The sequence below is a fragment of the Mya arenaria genome, chromosome 10, assembly GCF_026914265.1.
Source record: "Mya arenaria isolate MELC-2E11 chromosome 10, ASM2691426v1".
Lineage (NCBI taxonomy): Eukaryota > Metazoa > Mollusca > Bivalvia > Myida > Myidae > Mya > Mya arenaria.
Window position 1 is genome coordinate 25,124,584 of NC_069131.1, and position 22,708 is coordinate 25,147,291.

General features: G+C 36.7%; 2 protein-coding genes and 1 long non-coding RNA gene across 3 annotated transcripts; 2 read left to right on the forward strand and 1 right to left on the reverse strand.

Annotated features, from left to right (window-relative positions):
- Positions 1-6,560: 6,560 nt before the first annotated feature.
- Positions 6,561-8,266, forward strand: LOC128204508 (uncharacterized). Its single transcript, XM_052905921.1, has 3 exons — positions 6,561-7,155; positions 7,971-8,032; positions 8,219-8,266. Exons 1-3 carry the CDS (start codon positions 6,660-6,662, stop codon positions 8,264-8,266), a joined length of 606 nt encoding a protein of 201 aa, XP_052761881.1. The 5' UTR covers positions 6,561-6,659.
- Positions 8,267-8,528: 262 nt separating this feature from the next.
- On the forward strand, positions 8,529-10,011 carry LOC128205356 (uncharacterized). The gene is made up of 3 exons (XR_008256222.1): positions 8,529-8,617; positions 8,932-9,131; positions 9,798-10,011. It is a non-coding gene; the product is annotated as an uncharacterized LOC128205356 (long non-coding RNA).
- Positions 10,012-10,321: 310 nt separating this feature from the next.
- On the reverse strand, positions 10,322-12,029 carry LOC128204509 (putative nuclease HARBI1). Its single transcript, XM_052905923.1, has 4 exons — positions 11,823-12,029; positions 10,942-11,161; positions 10,574-10,690; positions 10,322-10,332 (listed from the first exon to the last, which is right to left on the reverse strand). Exons 1-4 carry the CDS (start codon positions 12,027-12,029, stop codon positions 10,322-10,324), a joined length of 555 nt encoding a protein of 184 aa, XP_052761883.1.
- Positions 12,030-22,708: the final 10,679 nt, after the last annotated feature.

Sequence of the window (22,708 nt, forward strand, 5' to 3'; positions counted from 1 at the left end):
AGATTCAAGTTATTTCCTTCATATTTTTTCAAAAAAAAGATAATTTACCTCGCCTGGATCACATGTTGAAACGAGTCTACAATGTCGGGGTTGAGATATACCGCTACATTGGAGACACACCAATGCAAACCCTTGAAAAAACAAACTTATGAACAGTATATGATGGTAATAAACCGTAACACAGAATTCATGAAATTTAATACAAATGAGAGGATATATTCATACCCGGAAAGAAACACGAAATTGACTTTAACTTTCGTAGTGCTTTATTTTATATAGGTTTCTTTATATAACCATTGTACGCGTTCAGTCTAGCATAACACGTAAGTCATGATACCTGATTGAATTATAGTCAGCAATGTGATGAGAATGATATCCCTCACTGGCATCTGGATAAAATATTGATGCATATAGTAATATAAAACACTAAACATACGATTGACGAAATACACAGGGTCTAAGCAAATTTGCGTTGTAATGGAAAAGGAATGCCAAAAATTACACATCTTACCTTGTCTAAATTAAAATCCAGACTGATGTAGGACAGATAAGGCAGAACGTTTATGTCTGACCTCTTGATTACGGAGCGCTCCCTATCGACCCTGTCTTCATGTTCCATTTACAACTCCATTAAGGTATCCGATGTCATTTTATCTGACCATTGGTATTAATGTTGATGCCTGAGGACCCATTAAATATTGAAAGGGTATTGCTTGCAGATTACCAATATGTTAACTTAATACCCGAAAAATTATTGCAGAAAAAGGTTATGTTTTGTGTGTTTTTGTTCTTTATATAAACTAAATTCAGACCTGAAATTAAAAATGCTCTTTCAAGGCCAAAAACGCTCGTTTGTAATATAAGGAAAGGTGAAGTTCAGCTTTTTCTTTTTTCTTTTCTCAAGATGATATTGTAATATTTGTTCACCGGGGGGATGTGTGTATTTACAACGTTTATTCTTGTTTATGACCTAAAAGGTATTTAAAATCTATATAATAGATAGTATTCCTCAATTTGAAAGAGAATCGATAAATGTTGTCAGTATTTCTAGGCAAACACAACTTTGAAGCGTTAACGTGTAGTCCGCGTTCTTAAATATCAGGCGCATATTTCGTATTTTAGTTTATTATAACAGTAATGATACTAAACCAAAAAAAAATATTCCTGAGTCTTTTTAAAACTTTTGTGTAAAGCAAATATTGCATGAACATTGTATTAAATGAAACTCACTACAGACTTATGACATCCGACGCAAGGATGTGGAAGGAACCACTTCTTAACTGTTTTATAAATAAGACAATTTAACTTTCTGGTTTGAAAAAAAAAGTTGGTATTGTTAACTATATTTGCAAGGGAACATAACTAAACAGGCGCCAATATTCAAACATAAAACGCTTTATACATGAATGCAGCATGATCGGAAGGGTTCGCCGAATGTGTAGGTCAATCAAAATGTAGCATACATTCTTAGTAATTAAATATATACGTATTAAATAAATATATTTTAGTTAAGGTAACAGTAATCTCGCTAAAATCGCTTCGCTCACTCATAATCAGTTAAGAGTTTTCTTAATCTGTTCTAAATATAACAGTCATGTGTATAAATGCATGTTAGTATAAATATTAATGTCAAATCATTAAATGTCTCATATTTCATTTTTTTTCTAGTGTTCAAAATCATGAAAGACAACTCCTTCATATCCAAAATTATCTTCCCGCCTGAACAAACCATCACTATATCAAACACTGACCTAATATTTGATTCAAAATTCAAGATAACAGTCAAACAATAATGCAGATGTTAAAGTTATAGAAACATGGTGGAAACAAACGATATTCGATGAAAATAAGTTTCCGTTTTCAGTATGTTTGAAAGCAAAATATACAGAAATAGAACCTTCCTAGTATGATTTTGGATTCATTATTCTTGGTGAAATAATTTACTGATCATAAATCTTTTCATTGAATTCCATAGATTCTTATTGAAATTAATATTAGACTGTTTTGTTATTATTACCCCAAAAAGCACGACAATCTTAAACACAAGCTTTGTTTTAATAATTTCTATAAAATCATACTTTAAAACTGTTTTTAATGAACAAATTTTTTTCAACATATCTTACACAGTCAAATTTCTGAGTAGCGAGTAACCTTAAAGTGTACTGTATGGTATTTTCATTTAGGCCTTTCAAATGTTGCAACTTATGTTATGTGTACTGGATAACTTATTTGACCGTTGAGATCTTGTAGCCCGGTTTAACTCCAATCAATTCATAACTGCCCTTTCCAAGTCGATAACGTCAACATTTATTGATCACCTGTTTCCTTGTAATGCTGTGTATGTCTCCCGTTGAGTAACTGCAGGGCTTTGATCATTATGTGTTGTAAACAAGCTCAATCGATATTTGACTTCTGGGTCTGTCGTTGTATCAGTAAAACCTAGGAGTCGTTTCATCTAGTTATCCTAGGAACAATGTTGTACTAGAACGAATTTGAAACTTTATTACTAGTGTAGGAAAAATGTTTTGATCATAATGCCAAAGTTAAACGGTATTTATAATTGTGGGGCTTATAAAAATAAAACTTCTATATATTTCTTTAATGAAATATGTTTTTTATGGTCATATACCATAAACGTACATCGTGATAAGGATAATTTGCCTTTCCCAAACATTTCATCGTTATGGAAGACACCGATAGTGTCACCCTTATTTCATTGACCTAACTACTAGTACGTACAACCTATAAACCTCGGTTAATCTTAGTTTAATTCAACATTCAGAACAGCGCGTCTATAAAAGACGCACTCTTATCTAACACTTGCTCGATAGTGAAATTAAGAAAATTTCAAAACTGTCGAATACATTAGGAAATGTGCCCTATTAATGGAATTAAATTGAAGTTCAAAGATGGCAATGTCTTATCTTCTTATCTTTAACAATTTATGATGTTATTGGTAAATCAAACAAGTGAACTGAACGAACTTTGACATTGTGTAATACAACTCGACAAAAAAAGTAAATGAGTGTGTGCTTGTGCCTTTATTTTTGAATATACGATACCTTTTGATAGGTGTGTGAACGTTTGTTATAAACACATTTCCTGTTTATCAGACGAGGCATCATAGATATTGCGGTCATTGTGGTTGGTGATAATGAGGCTAACGATATTGCTGTACGTTGATACGAAGGCACTGCATTGTTCTAGTATTCAGATTTATAGTATTTTCATTACTAATAATAACTGTCTTTTAATTAATGGGACTATACACCAGATTGGCACCGAACAAAGTTTTTATGTAACGAATCTCAGGACAATTATTTAATAAAATGTTTTACTCTTCGATATCATAATTGTAAAAAAAAATGTAAAGAAAAACGAATCGGAGACCGGGTTCGAACCGGTGTCGCCTAAATTGCAGTCTAGTGTTGTATCCACTGCACTACGAAGGTTTACCCCAAACAGTTGGAATATTTAAGCTATATACCTAACTTAGTTACATCACGTGATAACATCTACTAGCCAATCACGAATAAGAATGAATTCTACTAGCTATACATTTATAGTAATTATTTTAATGGAAAAATACAAAAAAAAACTGGGAATTTTTTTTTAATTGTAAACTATTTGGTACTTCAGTTAGTTAGTTGCAATGCATTGTGCACATCGATACCAAGTTTATGTCAGTTTTCGAACAATTTGTTTTCGCTATTTCATCATACGGTGTATAGCCCCTTTAATATCTGCCTACATTCACTGGTACATTTAAGATTATATACCGTTTGTGTTCACAAACCTTTTATTCCAACTTGTCGTGAGTTTATAACGAATTTCATTCAATTCAAGGAGTGTTATTTTTTTTTACTTTGAATTACCTTTTGCGTATATTCGAAACATAATAAAATAACCTTTGCATTGGATTTATCTCTAAAGCACATCTCTATTGTTTCTACAATACGCCTGAAACGTGATGTGCAACATAATTTTATATGAAGACATTGACATTACGTAATACAATGCGCTTATAATTGTTTTCTATGAAAGACATAGATAAAAAATCCATTTTTAACGTAACACCGAGAAAAAGTTATTCGGCCATAATATTATAAGATTTGTCTAAGCTTTCTCCGCGCTAACGATTGTTCGTACCGTAACCACGGATATCAATATCTTGCTTCTTATTGACCATGGATATGAAAACACAGGGAAAAAACAAAACTCACGATATATGAGTTACGTTTTGCGACGCCGACCGTACTCAAAACCAATGAAAGTATACGTTTATACTTGGAAACACTATTGGTAAATACTCTTTACTATATTTTCCTTGCGGACAATGAGTCTGATTGCCTTCACCACAGATGCCGCATTACCCCCTTTCCAGACGTGATTTATAACATTTATCTATGGAATGAAGAGGTTTTATCAGCGTCTATTGTGTGATAGCTAAAACATTATATTTTACAACGATTGTGAAGAAAGTTATGAACACTTATACTGAGTCACTCTCGTTGGCGCAATTTCGGGCGAGAGTGTGGTTTTAAGTGTAAGAGAGTACCCGGAGAAAACCTTCTTGTCTTGCTTGGTGACCACTTACCAAACTCACATGCGCCCAGCCCTGGAAGCAAACCCGGGTCGCCATGGTGATACGCAAATATGTTAACCACTGCGCTAACCGGACATCGGCCGAAGATGGATATACAGTACGTAAACTCAGAATAAGAACTTCACCATACGATCAACACGATAAACATTTATGTTCTTATGTCGACAGCATTGCTAAAATCAAGCATTAATCCAAGTGAATAGACGAATGTACGTTTCAGACGAACGTCCTCTGTCTTGCTATTTTAATTATTATACAGACGTCAGCTTTTGTTTAAGTCATGTTATTGTCAATTACAAGATAAAATACATTTTATGATAGCAAGTTGAATTTATAAAAAAAACATGTATATTTAATTAATATATGCGCATTGTTAGCACTCAGAAATGTTTTTAAATCATGCCCATTGCAAAGTCACAACAATTGTATGCTGTGGAAACATCGTGTACGTTTTTGAGCAAAGTGTTCGGTTTAATACGCTCGAAGTGGCATACTATTAGGTCGTATCGCAATATGTATGATTTCCTTTCATTTCGTTGTATTTATGTTAGAAAGATGCAGCATTATATTTCATATGCGAGGAAGCAGAACACTTGCTACTTTTAATTTATCACTCATGAAAAAACCTTGTAAATACTTGGACTTGCAGTGAATATTTTATGCTGAAAAAACCTGAAGATCTCAAATTTTCATACGAGGTTTAATATTGACTTGCTAAGCAAAGAAACGACCCTAGTAGATAGGCTCGAAATTACCGTAAAGTTAACACACTTTACCTGTAGATAAATTGCTTTTTAATACTCAATTATAAAGATAAACCATAAAAAAGTTTGATAAGCTGAGTAGAAAACAAATTTTCTAGTAATGTTTCTTTGATTTTCCCAGTCATAATATCAGTAGCAAACGTAATGATCTGTACGGATTTTGTTTTTAAATTTGTGTTCGAATATGCACATTTTATTACATGTTTTTGCATTTCCAAATGTTTTGAGTGTATCTTTTTATTATGTTGTGTTGAAGTCGTCGGAAATATTTATATTTATGTTAAGACGTTATGGACTCGGATTTGTAAAATGCTCGTATACATTTATCAGTGAAATAAAAGTGTATAATAGCAAGAACATAATTTTACGAAAACTCTTTCCTTCCAGCAATTATACGTAATGTAATAAATTATCATACGACATCAGAAATCTCCCGTTTTTGGTATCTTTAACCAATTTCTTAATTCAAACATCTCCAAAGATAAACCAATATTCCGCTTTGGATCACTCGCTGGACAATTACTACACAACAGACTAAACCCTGGCTGTAGCTTACTAAACTATGACCTCCATCAAAGATGAGTAGTCGATTAACATTTGTGTATTGCGGATACGTCGAAACTGCCGAGCACTTATTACTATACTGTCCACTGCTTGAAGACATTCGTCGCCGCTTCTTGAGCAACACGCCATGTGTTCCTATTTATCGAAATCTTCTCTACGGAAGTGATCCTCTTCCATTTGAGCAAAACAAAGTAATATATTCACTTGTGGATTGTATATAATTGCGGTTCGGTTAGCAATGGGCAGCAACAAGCAACAAATGACGACCAACTCTCCCTGGCGAAACGGGCTGAACACACCTAACATCTCATCGTTGTGCGACCAACATTGCCATTTTTTATCATTTTTAGATAATATTAAGAAAAAAAAAATCTATAAATTATACTAATTGTCAACGTAGCATATGCCATGTCTCATATGTTTTTTCTTATGCACTTTATCTGAGTAAAGGAACATAATTAATATAAGTTATATCTTGTTTTCTAATCCTAGAACACAATGGCCCGATTGTTCAGAAAGTCGCTAGAAGTTAGCGATTCGTCAAATTAACAATCGCTACATTTTTAACGTATCGCTTGCTAACAAATTGCTAAAATTCTGATTGTTCAGACTATTGTTATCGCTATCGCTAACTAATAATCGTTAAACTATTTAACGATATCGCTAGGAAATGTAGCGATATCGCTAAATTTTAAGCGACAAATGTATAATGGGGTTGACCCATAATGCATTTGCTTTTTCCCACAATGCATTTAAATGCATCAAGTATTACCCACAATGCATTGAAAAAAAACATAATGGCTGCCCAAGCAGACAACACTTTGTCATTGTCAGAAAAAAATAAGAAAAGAGGTTGCAACTTTAGTGCATATGAGAGGGAAATTCTCATAACTGAATATGAAAAAGTAAAGGACAAATTAAATAACGCAAAGATATCACAAGATGCGAAACAAAAGATGTGGGATTGTATTGGAAGTGCTGTTTCACTTGCTGGAGTTGGGATAAGAACAGGAAAAGATGTGAGAAACAAATTTCACAACTTGAACCGGGTTGCAAAGTCAACAGAAATGCAACAAAGAAAGCATTTGAAGGGAACAGGGGGTGGACCACCATCTGAAAAACCGCCCGAGGAGGTGCTCCGCCTTATTAACATCAATAAGGCAGACCCAGGCTTCAGTGGGATTCCTGGTGGGCTAGAAACCACAATTGCAGCAGAGAAGGGTATAAGACTTCTTAATTCATTGTTTATTTATAGATTTAATCATCAAGTACTACTTAATTCATTAAGTATCATGTTTATTTACAGATATATTTCTACACTATCAAATGCTGATTATAATATTTCCGTCTGCTAAAAAGATACACAAATGAACTCGACATGTTCTAAAAATAGAAAATGGAATTCCTACCTCCATTTTGTTTCCATGTGGAGTGTGAATATGACAAATCCTTGAATAATGAAAAGATGTCATGATAATTTACCATAGTCAATTGTCCATGACATAAGTTCATACCTTTGCAAATACATGCTACGTGTCGCAGCTTCAAATATTATCCAGTAAAGCGATTTTTTCTTCCAGCGCTTGCCAACTTCTGTCATGATTCATGTGCCACTTGATTGTAGAATGGTTTAACCGGTTTATGTTATTAAAATTCGAATGTCACAAACTTTTAACACGATGAAATAATCATTAAATCACAAACAGTTGTAAACAAATAAATGTGATACATGTTAAATGTATCTTTTGCAAGCATTTATATCATTTTGTTTAGATCTATTAATTTATTTATTTAAAATTATAATCAAGCAATTCTATATTTCATGATAGTGCCTTCCCTTGATATTTGAGGCCCTGACATGGGGTCACCATAACCCATTGTATAAATAAAATCCAAATTTTGAGACGGTTATTAGTATTGAACTGCTTCGATACAGCACATTAGATGCAATAGATTTTATTTTATCCTTTCAATTTAACTTTGTTTCATCTATCATCGATGTAACTTTAAAAAATAAACATAACATATATTTTCAGAATTAAAGGTCGATGAGCTGCCAAATGGTGATGTGGTTATTCAAGTCATACCAGAATCAGATGTATGTTTATTTTATTCAATTGTAAATGATCATGTTGATATAATGTATACATTTATGAATTAAATACCTTAATTTTTAACAATTAAAATTGAATTATATATCAACAATTGATCATTAAAGAGTGAACATGTAATCACACCCTATTCTTAAATAGTACACTTCAATGTATGCCTTATACATTTACAGTCAGAAGCAGAGAGACGTGCAGTGTTCGATTTGGACGTAAGAAGTTAAAATTATTTTCTAGGCTGTATTAAAAATGTTAATGGATTTAGAGGCTGAAGGAGGAAACAAATTCTGAAATAAAATACATAATTAAATGGGTGTTATTTAGGGTTATAACTTACTGTCAAACTCAGCTGCAAGATATATATTTTATTACATTGAAAGTAAGGTACACACATACGAAGCCAAAATCATGACTTGTAAAACAAAAGAATAATTCTATGCTATGTGTATTAATTCTATATCTTAATTTGCTTTCTCATATCAGACGATAGAATTACACAGAGGAAGCCAGTCCACCGGCAAGGAATTCCCAAATAGAACGCAATCCTCGAGTAATCAGCAAGTGAAAAAAATGAAGTAAGCAATTTTATACATATAAGGAATTGTTAACTTTAAAATGGAATACTAACTTATTTGAACTCTGGAATGAAATATGTAGCTGTATATTTATGCAACAAGACGTGAATAGACATAATAACATTGTATTTATCGCATTGAATGTTTTCGTCTAGATATGAAGATGATACTACCTTCAATAACCTTGGTTTCAAATACAAGCTGAATAAGCAATAGATGGGCAACGCTGCAAATGTTGTTTTATTCAGTTATTAGATACAATAATTTTAAATTTTAATTAATGTTTTTTTTTAATTAACATGTTATCCTTGCAGAACATCTCTCCAGGAAAAGGTGCAGACAGCTCAACTGGAATGGTTCCAAGGACAAAACAAAAAAGTTGAGCTGGAGATGGAGCTTTTGAGGGAAAAGATCGCAACGTCTAGGGAGAAAAGGAAGCTGTTTAAAGCTTTGCAGACAGAGTTGAAGGGGAAAGATGACATGGACATAATTCCATTAGTTTGTGACGAATAGGGTAAGTGGAACAGTTAACAGAAATGCATAGAACACGTAACATAAACTTTACTTTGTTACATCAAAACAACAACATAGCACCAGCTGCATGCTTCCTTCCAATAGGAAATGTTCCTATCCAAAATAGGCCTGCGCAATATGGTCACGGATGGCAAATCCATTTTCACCACCAACGTAGGGTATAAGTGGAAGTTCATCCACATCGCCGTCACCAACGTCAGGTTCACCAAACAACATGGCAATGTTATGCAATACTGCGCAAGCGACAATCTCTCTACATGCTTGAGCGGGTGTCTTCCTTACCTAGAGTGTAGTATATAAAACAAATTGAATAACTTAACATATATAGGCAAAGCTTCGAGCTTATATATATATCCTTTTTTATATCCTTTTTTTAAAGATATATAGCATTATTACATAACCTAAATTAATCTATCAAACAGACCTTCTTGCACATGACGGAGAATCTTCTCTTCCATCTACCAAATGTTCTTTCTATAACAACCCTCGAACGGCAGTGGGCTCTGTTGAATCTGGTTTTCTCCGGTGTATCAGAGACTCTGTACGGCGTCAACATGTAACGCGAACAAGCATATCTTAAAAAAGACAAGAGAGAGAAATACTTTAATCTTGTGGCTGTTAATAATGTTATAATTTGTTGTTTCAGATTGGACCATAGCAGATAAGAAACAGAGGGAGATCATCAGATCTGAAAATAAAACTGTGTTAAAAAGATGACACTATTCATTCTGAGTATTAATAATGTTTTAATTGATCTCATATGATAAACATATTGAATTCAAAGGTTTGAAATATACATTATAACAGTGTGATATACTGTTGTAATAATAATTATATTCATTTTTTTTTTATCTTTCAAATGTTTGTGTATATTGTGTGTTGCACAAAAGTTTTAATGTGGACCTACCCGCTGTCAGCAAGTAGAACACCATCTTCAAGTGTATGAATATTTTCCTCCAGAAAGTCCTGTAGCGAAGACGCTCGAAAAACAAAACTGTCATGCGCAGAGCCCGGCCATTCTGCATTTATGAAAGTAAATCTTCCTGAAAATAAGGTTAATTCACTGACCTTCATCAACAGATGATTGATTATGGGATCATAAGGTCAAATGACCAAGTTAATTGTTATCTTTTAAAAAAGGATTTCACCTTGATAAACATAAGACCCAGCTCATCCTACATCTTCAAATAGAATTTCAAATACTGATGTTAATACACAAAACATGATTTTGAGGTCAGTGTCCTTCTGACCAAATCACTAAATGATATTAATCCTTTCCAATAGGCGAAAATTCAGATTCAGACTTTTACTTTTCTAAATCGGGCGGAATACTCAGTTAATATGCAATACACACGATAGTTTATGATAAACACATACGTGAAAACATGATTCACCTGAATAATGTATTGCAATATTATGTACCTTTATTATCACAAACTGCCATTACATTTATGGATGCCCTTCCCTTCCTGTTAATGAACGGTCTTTCTTCTGTTGGGCCTGGCTTCGTAATTTCAACATGTGATCCATCAATGGCACCTGTTGTCGAAACACATTTTATTACAAATGAGCATAATTAATATAAATTGATCACTATGAAACGAATCGGAAATTCTTTAATCCATCTACAAATATTTGTTTTTAAGATTAATGATGAATTTAACAACAGCTTTAAAAAAATGAATGAATTGAACCAAAATTAATGCAACATATGAACGTATCAGTGATAATGTGATGTTGGTTACAGTCATAATTTTTATATTTTTTAATACATATGGATGATTTCGCACCAATCACATTTGGAATCCCAGCTACATCCGCAAACCCTGCCATAATGTTGCGACGGGTGTCCATTCTAGTCGGCCAACGTATAAAGCGATCTTTCATCTCTACAAGACCTTCTGTTACATGTTTTACCACGCGACAAACTGTCGCCTTGTCGCGCCCCATGGTGTCCCCTACCACATCGAAAAATGCCCCAGTGGCATAATAACGTAGAGCAATGCAAACCTGAGGGTAAGAAAACATACGTATGTTTTCACGTAAGTTTTTGTTTCATTGATACAGTAATACATTTATGTTTTCTACGAATTATTACACAGTTCTCAATATTACTAACTGTACTATCATTTAAATAATTATAAAGCTCCTTAGCTTTACTTTTTGTTCATTTCTTGAGATTCTGTTTTCCACCGATATTTGTATTGAGAATATTTGAAGACGGGCCTCTGTTAAACACTACGAAACCGGTTTAGCAATAAAAAAATTAATCAATGCTATCATAAAATTGGATACAGAAATAAAAACACCAAGAAAACCGTGTATACATTTGTGGATTACACTCAAATTGCAAGACACATAAGGTACTTTACGATTTGATTCAATGCATTAATTAATCATTGTTTGAATCTTATCGTAGATAACTTGTATCTACCTGTAGATGACACAAACCTACTATCCGATATTCAATTTCAACAGTGGAAGGTAAATTTTGCTTTGTCATTCTGGCATAAGTATAAAATTAAGAATTAATATCACGGGTCTATTAACTGATTAAAGGTCCATGTTAGTATTAATGATTGAAAGGTATGTCTATACCCATAAGTCCGATTATAATTCCTCTGATTAAATGAAATTTTTACCCAAAATGAAAAAAAAGGTAAATATTTACCTGCTCTGCGGGATCCATGGCACAACCTTTACCGGTAGGTCTACGGAGCCTTTCTTCAAGCTGGTCATTTAAAAATTGCAACCCTTCCTTACCAAATCTGTACTTTGCACGCAGTTCCTTGTCTGTGAGAGTTTTATATACAAAATTTGGCCGATAAACACGTTTTTTCCTGATGTTTACATTCTGAGCACCAATTAATGCGGCCATTTTGTTTGTTGTCGTTAACCGTCGCTAAATTTTTGATATTGGGGTAAAAGGTGATTTAAATTTGTTGTTAGTTTAACGAAAATGTTGACGATCGCTATTGCTAAAAAAATCTGAACAATCAGAAACAAATTAGCGAATATCCTAACGATCGCTATCTGTTTATCGCTAAATTTAACAACGATTTTCGTCGTTAACTATTTAGCGACTTTCTGAACAATCGGGCCATTGTGATGTATTTCATCTCTATACATATAAAGTATGTATGTTTGTGTGCTATTTGTCAAATAAATAAAGTTTAAATAAGATAAAAAGGATAGTTCACTGTTATAAACAGTGAAATAACAATTTGATGTGTTTCAATTTTTTAAAAGTTAAGCCCGCTCTCACTTCCAAATCAAACGTCAGCGCGCACGGGACTAGAACGCCAATTCAATGACCTCGTAATCACTCGAAATTTTCATTTAACACTAAATGGTGGTTGGAAATTATTTAGCAATTATAATATAACATTTATTAAAATAACCCGTTTATGGTTATTCAAAAATGGTCAGTGATGGAAGATAAACATTAACGTTGAAGACTATAAACTTGACTTATTCTACTATTACAAACCTTTCCTGGTTCAAAATCATAAACATTTGAAGTGGTAAGAAGTGGTTGTTTCCGTCATTTGTCTTGATAAAAATCAGTGACCGTTTTTTCGAACAAATGGAACAATGCCCCATTTAATCATGCGGAACAAATTTTGGAGGAAGAACATATAACGCGTTGGAAGTTCAATTTCGGAAAACGGAACTGATGAAAAAGGTACCGTTCCGTTTTCCGAATTTGAACTTCCAACATGTTGGACGATTTAAAGCGCCAAATTATCTAAAGTGTTGTTTGGTCTTATCTAGGAAGCCTATAGAAGCTTACAAAACCACTGTCAGATATGATAGTAGTAGTTTATTATACTTTTAAAGTTTAAATGTCGATCTGCTTTTTGTGATACATACATGTATATGTTTTTAGCGTGCAATTTGGCTAATTTATTTTGTTTATTATTATTTATTATTTTTTTATTTAATACTTATTTATTTATTTATTCGTTTATTCGTTTATGCTTTTATTCGTTATTTATTAATTAATTAATTAATTTACGTATTAACTTATTTATTTATTTATTTATTTATTTATTTATTTATTTATTTATTCATTTTTTTATTTATTTATTGTATTAATTGATTGATTGATTCATTGATTGATTCATTCATTGATTCATTGATTCATTGATCAATAAAATATGTTTTCTTTATGTCTATATTACGTGATGACTTCAACGCCTAGTGACTTGATGTTTCATATGAACAGTTTTCTTTTCGGCGCCCACGACAAAGCTAAGAAACAAAACTAGCAAAAGAAAGCAATTACATATCACTGCATTTGGCGATTACTATGCAAGTCTCTTATTTTTCTCAAGCAAAGTTTACTTTACATGATAAGTATATCCTATTATCTGACGTTACGAGATATGTTTCCACAAGATGCAATTGTCAAGTTACAAAATCTGATCGTGCCTTGAAATATATCTCTTTTAATAAGGGTTACGTGCAAAGTTATTGAAATTACAGAATACATTTCCTAGAACGTATATGTATGTTTGACTTTTGTTCTATACATGTCTGTTTTAATGTAATTGTGTAATGTCGCAATTTTATTCAAATATAAATCTTCATTTATATCTAAATATTTCATTAAGTGATATCATCAACGATTCCTCCCGAACAATACGCTCAGCTGATTAATTATTCGCAATGGCAACTAACTTAAAAGTTTATATTTAATATTTAGACCACACCAAATTGATAACTTGTTCATCGGATTTTTTCCAAAAAGTAATGGGGCGAGCGAGCGAAATTATAATAAAAATATTTGTTTTGCATTTAGCAAAAAAGAGGAGCGAGCGAAGAGCGAACACATATATATAGTGATTTATCTCACTTTTGCTCACATTTTATTCACTTATTTACTAAACAATGATATTGTAAACAGTACAGGGATAACATCCAGTGAAAGAATGATAACACTAAAAGATAATTCTATACAAATATTAGTTTTGAGATCAAACAAATGCTATTTGAGATCAAGCAAATGTATTTCTTTAAACTATTTCATAAATGAGAGAACTAAAAACCACAGTTTTCCAGTTTTTTTAAACCTTTTTTAAAAAGTTTTTATTTAAGATACCCTATGCATGGCTAAGTTAAAGCCTGGAAACAAGCGCCAATGGTCACAGCCAACTGCCCAATGGCATTTCCAAATCTATTAACTATGTTTTCCACTTTTCCTTAGGAAAACTTGGTTAAAAATAATTCTCTATAAAAAAGCATTGCCCTATCTCATGCCATGGACATGATTAGACAAGGTGACTTGAAAAATAACTCACAAAATTAGTATAGGCATTTGCAGTCAAATATACACTACAGCTATCACTCTTGCTTTGACTACATGATTGGCATTGGTAGCCATTTAAGTTCTGGAATAAAATTTACAAAAAACCTACACCGTATTGTAAACCATTTCAGCTGAAAATATGTCACAGAAAATTCCAGCCAGCGCCAGTTTGATTTTAGGCTTTCTCAGAATTTAATGCCTATCTTTTTTAAATTTGCAGATTTTCCTTATTTTTTTTAGATATCTTGTTCAAATTTAAACAAGTAATAGAAAACATAAACATTTAAACAAAAGACACTTTTATTCTTTTGTACTGCAAATACTGATTGTGTCAATTTTCATATTTAGCAAAAACATATTTCAAAAAAATATTTAACACTTGAATGTTTTCCATATATAGTTTAAATATACACATGAACATCTAAAAAATCTACAAACATTTATTCGCAACACAAAGTGGGAATAATACCTTTTTCAAATCGCAAAGTATGATACCATTTTTTAAAATCCTTTTTGACTAATATTTACAAAATATACACAATCCGGCTTGTTTGATGTTTTTGTGTGAATAGTAAAACTCATGGGATTGCATGAAGCACATATGAATGTCAGTCAGGTTAATTTTTAGCGTCATCCTACTGTCCACGAACATTGACTCTTCGGCGACCAAGGCCTCAACCACAAGCATGCCCTTGTTGCCTCATCGGGACAGGAATTTCATGATCCGCTGCGTCGGAGAAATTTGAAATTTTAATAAGCAATATTATACATAAATGTTCATTGTAGTATAATGTAGTATGCATTACTGAAACAGTTTGATGATAACACAAGAAAAGTGGTGCTCGTTTCTTGGCCAAACTTTATTTTTCTATTACTGTACATGCATTGCATATGAATTAAATAAACACTATACTCTGATTTGTAGCAGAATAAAAACAAACATGCATAAATCATTAAATGTATAATTATTTTTGAAGAAAACAAATCATACAAAAATACATCATATTTGCTATATTAACAGCAAAACAATAAAGTAGTTAAAATACACACCTGAAGTTTTTACCTGAACATGTGTAGTAGGTATAGATGAACGATTGTCTTTTTACTGTAACGGTCATCCGAATTCCCGTCAAATATGTCCGAACCAAATTCAAAATTTGGATAATCACTGTCATTCACGATAAAATTCAGCACTTCTTGCCCAGTATATAAACGTTTACTTTTAGCGTTAGCCAAATTAAAACAAACACATTGTCCAAAATTTAATCAAACTTTAAATAGTGGTAGAATTGTCATTTGTTGACGTAATTTTCAAGAATCAGGAAGTGAAATGTTTTCGCTTTGTCAATTTAGTCTCGATCATCTAGACGCTTGTATCCGGGTCTGTATCGTTCATTGACTCTAATTAGAGCAGCTGCAGGATTGAGCCGGTGCTTTGATAATTGTTACGATCGAAAAACGCGGTTATAAGGCTACATTCTACTAAACAAATTAGCGCTCGTAAAAATAATAACTACTTTTTTAGAAGGTGCGGGCGCAAGCGATAAAAAAATAAAAACATTTGTTTGCTTTTCTGAAAAAATAGGTGCGGAAAATCCGATGAACAAGTTATTAATTTGGTGTGGCCTTATAATTTGTTTTTAAGTACGTAAGGGCAAGTCCGGAAATACTTGAAACGCCTAACAATTAATGCATGAATGTTAAATGGACGTTCTCCGGTTTCATCGTCTACGACAAGACACATGAATAATCTGCAATAATAGGATGGTAATTAAAAAATAAACACTGTTTATGGGCAAAAGTCAAGGGCCCAGACGACAATGAACTAGAGACACAAGGCAAGGGCCCAGACGACAATGAACTAGAGACACAAGGCAAGGGCCCAGACGACAATTAACTAGAGACACAAGTCAAGGGCCCAAACGACAATTAACTAGAGACACAAGGCAAGGGCCCAAACGACAATGAACTAGAGACACAAGGCAAGGACCCAAACGACAATTTACTAGAGACACAAGGCAATGGCCCAGACGACAATTAACTAGAGACACAAATCAAGGGCCCAGACGACAATGAACAAGAGACACAAGTCAAGGGCCCAGACGACAATTAACTAGAGACACAAGGCAAGGGCCCAAACGACAATGAACTAGAGACACAAGGCAAGGGCCCAAACGACAATTAACTAGAGACACAAGTCAAGGGCCCAGACGACAATGAACAAGAGACACAAGTCAAGGGCCCAAACGACAATTAACAAGAGACACAAAGCAAGGGCCCAAACGACAATGAACTAGATACAAAAGGCAAGGGCCCAGACGACAATGAACTAGAGACACAAGGCAAGGGCCCAAACGACAATGAACTAGATACACAAGGCAAGGGCCCAAACGACAATGAACTAGAGACACAAGGCAAGGGCCCAAACGACAATTAACTAGAGACACAAGGCAAGGGCCCAAACGACAATGAACTAGAGACACAAGGCAAGGGCCCAGACGACAATTAACTATAGACACAAGGCAAGGGCCCAGACGACAATTAACTATAGACACAAGGCAAGGGCCCAGACGACAATTAACTAGAGACACAAGGCAAGAGCCCAAACATCAATGAACTAGAGACACAAGGCAAGGGCCCAAGCGACAATTAACTAGAGACACAAGGCAAGGGTCCAAACGACAATGAACTAGAGACACAAGTCAATGGCCCAGACGATAATTAACTAGAGACACAAGTCAAAGGCCCAAACGACAATGGACTATAGACACAAGGCAATGGCACAAACGGCATTTAACTAGAGATACAAGGCAAGGGCCCAAAAGAAAATTAACTATAGACACAAGGCAAGGGCACAAACGACAATGAACTAGAGACACAAGGCAATGACACAAACGACAATTAACTAGAAACACAAGGCAAGGGCCCAAACGACAATGAACTATAGACACAAGGCAATGGCACAAACGGCAATTAACTAGAGACACAAGGCAAGGGCCCAAAAGACAATTAACTATAGACACAAGGCAAGGGCACAAACGACAATGAACTAGAGACACAAGGCAATGGCACAAACGACAATTAACTAGAGACACAAGGCAAGGGCCCAAACGACAATGAACTAGAGACACAAGGCAAGGACCCAAACGACAATGAACTATAGACACAAGTCAAGGGCCCAAACGACAATTAACTAGAGACACAAGGCAAGGGCCCAAACGACAATTAACTAGAGACACAAGTCAAGGGCCCAGACGACAATGAACTAGAGACACAAGGCAAGGGCCCAAACGACAATTTACTAGAGACACAAGGCAAGGGTCCAAACGACAATGAACTAGAGACACAAGGCAAGGGCTCAGACGACAATTAACTAGAGACACAAGGCAAGAGCCCAGACGACAATGAACTAGAGACACAAGGCAAAGGCCTAAACGACTATTGACTAGAGACACAAGGCAAATGCCAAAACGACAATTGACTAGAGACACAAGGCAAGGGCCAAAACGACAATGAACTAGAGACACAAGGCAAGGGCCCAAACGACAATGAACTAGAGACACAAGGCAAGGGCCCAGACGACAATTAACTAGAGACACAAGGCAAGGGCCCAGACGACAATTAACTAGAGACACAAGGCAAGGGCCCAAACGACAATGAACTAGAGACAAAAGGCAAGCGCCCAAACGTCAATGTACTAGAGACACAAGTCAAGGGCCCAGACGACAATGAACAAGAGACACAATTCAAGGGCCCAAACGACAAGTAACTGGAGACACAAGTCAAGGGCCCAGACGACAATTAACTAGATACAAAAGGCAAGGGCCCAGACGACAATGAACTAGAGACACAAGGCAAGGGCCCAAACGACAATGAACTAGATACACAAGGCAAGGGCCCAGACGACAATGAACTAGAGACACAAGGCAAGGGCCCAAACGACAATTTACTAGAGACACAAGGCAAGGGCCCAGACGACAATTAACTAGAGACACAAGGCAAGAGCCCAAACGTCAATGAACTAGAGACACAAGGCAAGGGCCCAAACGACAATTAACTAGAGACACAAGGCAAGGGCCCAAACGACAATGAACTAGAGACACAAGTCAAGGGCCCAAACGACAATTAACTAGAGACACAAGTCAAGGGCCCAAACGACAATTAACTAGAGACACAAGGCAAGGGCCCAAACGACAATGAACTAGAGACACAAGGCAATGACACAAACGACAATTAACTAGAGACACAAGGCAAGGGCCCAAACGACAATAAACTATAGACACAAGGCAATGGCACAAACGGCAATTAACTAGAGACACAAGGCAAGGGCCCAAAAGACAATTAACTATAGACACAAGGCAAGGGCACAAACGACAATGAACTATAGACACAAGGCAATGGCACAAACGACAATTAACTAGAGACACAAGGCAAGGGCCCAGTAGACAATTAACTAGAGACAAAAGGCAAGGACCCAAACGACAATGAACAATAGACACAAGTAAAGGGCCCAAACGACAATTAATTAGAGACACAAGTCAAGGGCCCAAACGACAATTAACTAGAGACACAAGTCAAGGACCCAAAGGACAATGAACAAGAGACACAAGTCAAGGGCCCAAACGACAATTAACTAGAGACACAAGGCAAGGGCCCAAACGACAATTAACTAGAGACACAAGTCAAGGGCCCAGACGACAATGAACTAGAAACACAAGGCAAGCGCCCAAACGTCAATGAACTAGAGACACAAGTCAAGGGCCCAGACGACAATGAACAAGAGACACAAGTCAAGGGCCCAAACGACAAGTAACTGGAGACACAAGTCAAGGGCCCAGACGACAATTTACTAGAGACACAAGGCAAGGGCCCAAACGACAATGAACTAGAGACACAAGGCAAGGGCACAAACGACAATTTACTAGAGACACAAGGCAAGGGCCCAGACGACAATTAACTAGAGACACAAGTCAAGGGCCCAGACGACAATGAACAAGAGACACAAGTCAAGGGCCCAGACGACAATTAACTAGAGACACAAGGCAAGGGCCCAAACGACAATGAACTAGAGACAAAAGGCAAGGGCCCAAAGGACAATTAACTAGAGACACAAGTCAAGGGCCCAGACGACAATGAACAAGAGACACAAGTCAAGGGCCCAAACGACAATTAACTAGAGACACAAAGCAAGGGCCCAAACGACAATGAACTAGATACAAAAGGCAAGGGCCTAGACGACAATGAACTAGAGACACAAGGCAAGGGCCCAAACGACAATGAACTAGAGACACAAGGCAAGGGCCCAAACGACAATGAACTAGAGACACAAGGCAAGGGCCCAAACGACAATTTACTAGAGACACAAGGCAAGGGCCCAGACGACAATGAACTAGAGACACAAGGCAAGGGCCCAAACGACAATGAACTAGAGACACAAGGCAAGGGCCCAGACGACAATTAACTATAGACACAAGGCAAGGGCCCAGACATCAATGAACTAGAGACACAAGGCAAGGGCACAAACGACAATTTACTAGAGACACAAGGCAAGGGTCCAAACGACAAAAAAATAGAGACACAAGGCAAGGGCTCAGACGACAATTAACTAGAGACACAAGGCAAGAGCCCAGACGACAATGAACTAGAGACACAAGGCAAAGGCCTAAACGACAATTGACTAGAGACACAAGGCAAATGCCAAAACGACAATTGACTAGAGACACAAGGCAAGGGCCAAAATGACAATGAACAATAGACACAAGGCAAGGGCCCAAACGACAATGCACTAGAGACACAAGGCAAGGGCCCAGACGACAATTAACTAGAGACACAAGGCAAGGGCCCAGACGACTTTAACTAGAGACACAAGGCAAGGGCCCAGGCGACAATTAACTAGAGACACAAGGCAAGGGACCAAAATACAATTTACTAGAGATACAAGGCAATGGCCCAAACGACAATGAACTAGAGACACAAGGCAAGGGCCCAAACGACAATGAACTACAGACACAAGTCAAGGGCCCAGACGACAATGAACAAGAGACACAAGTCAAGGGCCCAAATGACAATTAACTGGAGACACAAGTCAAGGGCCCAGACGACAATGAACTAGAGACACAAGTCAAGGGCCCAGACGACAATGAACAAGAGACACAAGTCAAGGGCCCAAATGACAATTAACTGGAGACACAAGTCAAGGGCCCAGACGACAATGAACTAGAGACACAAGTCAAGGGCCCAGACGACAATGAACAAGAGACACAAGTCAAGGGCCCAAAGGACAATGAACTAGAGACACAAGGCAAGGGCCCAGACGACAATTAACTAGAGACACAAGGCAAGGGCCCAAACGACAATTTACTAGAGATACAAGGCAATGGCCCAAACGACAATGAACTAGAGACACAAGGCAAGGGCCCAAACGACAATGAACTATAGACACAAGGCAAGGGCCCAAACGACAATGAACTAGAGACACAAGGCAAGGGCCCAGACGACAATGAACTAGAGACACAAGTCAAGGGCCCAGACGAAAATGAACTAGAGACACAAGTCATGGGCGCAAAGGGCAATAAACTAGAGACACAAGGCAAGGGCCCAAACGACAATGAACTAGAGACACAAGGCAAGGGCCCACACGACAATGAACTAGAGACACAAGGCAATGGCCGAAACGACAGTGAACTAGAGACAAAAGGCAAGGGCCCAGACGACAATGAGCTAGAGACACAAGGCAATGGCCCAAACGACAATGAACTAGAGACACAAGGCAATGGCACAATTGACAATGAACTAGAGACACAAGGCAAGGGCCCAAACGACAATTAACTAGAGACACAAGGCAAGGGCCCAGACGATAATGAACTAGAGACACAAGGCAAGGGCCCAAACGACAATTAACAAGAGACACAAGGCAAGGGCCCAGACGACAATGAACTAGAGACACAAGGCAAGGGCCCAAACGACAATTTACTAGAGACACAAGGCAAGGGTCCAAACGACAATGAACTAGAGACACAAGGCAAGGGCTCAGACGACAATTAACTAGAGACACAAGGCAAGAGCCCAGACGACAATGAACTAGAGACACAAGGCAAAGGCCTAAACGACAATTGACTAGAGACACAAGGCAAATGCCAAAACGACAATTGACTAGAGACACAAGGCAAGGGCCAAAACGACAATGAACTATAGACACAAGGCAAGGGCCCAGACGACAATGCACTAGAGACACAAGGCAAGAGCCCAAACATCAATGAACTAGAGACACAAGGCAAGGGCCCAAACGACAATTAACTAAAGACACAAGGCAAGGGTCCAAACGACAATGAACTAGAGACACAAGGCAATGGCCCAGACGACAATTAACTAGAGACACAAGTCAAGGGCCCAAACGACAATGAACTATAGACACAAGGCAATGGCACAAACGGCAATTAACTAGAGATACAAGGCAAGGGCCCAAAAGAAAATTAACTATAGAAACAAGGCAAGGGCAAAAACGACAATGAACTATAGACACAAGGCAATGACACAAACGACAATTAACTAGAAACACAAGGCAAGGGCCCAAACGACAATGAACTATAGACACAAGGCAATGGCACAAACGGCAATTAACTAGAGACACAAGGCAAGGGCCCAAAAGACAATTAACTATAGACACAATGCAAGGGCACAAACGACAATGAACTAGAGACACAAGGCAAGGGCCCAGACGACAATGAACTAGAGACACAAGGCAAGGGCCCAGACGACAATTAACTATAGACACAAGGCAAGGGCCCAGACGACAATGAACTAGAGACACAAGGCAAGGGCCCAGACGACAATTAACTATAGACACAAGGCAAGGGCCCAGACGACAATTAACTAGAGACACAAGGCAATGGCACAAACGACAATTAACTAGAGACACAAGGCAAGGGCCCAAACGACAATGAACTAGAGACACAAGGCAAGGACCCAAACGACAATGAACTATAGACACAAGTCAAGGGCCCAAACGACAACTAACTAGAGACACAAGTAAAGGGCCCAAACGACAATTAACTAGAAACACAAGGCAAGGGCCAAAACGACAATGAACTAGAGACACAAGGCAAGGGCCCAAACGTCAATGCACTAGAGACACAAGGCAAGGGCCAAAACGACAATTAACTGGAGACACAAGGCAAGGGCCCAGACGACAATGAACTAGAGACACAAGGCAAGGGCCCAGGCGACAATTAACTAGAGACACAAGG